The following is a 248-nucleotide window of genomic DNA, read 5'->3' as shown; positions in this document are numbered from 1 at the left end:
AGAACTCGTGTGTGCCGCGGCTGAGGTGCGTGAGAGTGTGAGAGTTGGCGTGGGCGTGAAGAGGGTGCTGTGAGGGCGCGCGGGCGTGGGTGGACGGTGGTTAAGCGTGTAGCCAAGAGCACGCCCGTGGGTGGGTGTGGAGGCAGCCACGTGAGTATAGCTGCGCCCACGTCTGACTGCAAAGCTCTCAGTCCGCCCGGGACGCCCGCAACTGCAAGTAAATAGCATAGTACGTCTGATTATATAAC

The 248-nt window shown here is 60.9% G+C and overlaps 1 protein-coding gene across 1 annotated transcript in view; it reads right to left on the bottom strand.

Annotated features, from left to right (window-relative positions):
- The window catches only part of LOC119588179 (Down syndrome cell adhesion molecule homolog), a 6,886-nt gene that overhangs the window by 4,251 nt on the left and 2,387 nt on the right, over positions 1-248 (bottom strand). Inside the window, exon 3 of the mRNA XM_037936882.1 lies at positions 30-211. Coding sequence (XP_037792810.1) covers positions 30-211 — 182 coding nt within the window. The remainder of the gene's footprint in view (positions 1-29; positions 212-248) is intronic.

This window comes from Penaeus monodon, chromosome 23 (assembly GCF_015228065.2).
Source record: "Penaeus monodon isolate SGIC_2016 chromosome 23, NSTDA_Pmon_1, whole genome shotgun sequence".
NCBI classification, from domain to species: Eukaryota; Metazoa; Arthropoda; class Malacostraca; order Decapoda; family Penaeidae; genus Penaeus; species Penaeus monodon.
The sequence above is the reverse complement of the archived record's forward strand: the minus strand, read 5'-3'. Positions and strand labels throughout refer to the sequence as shown.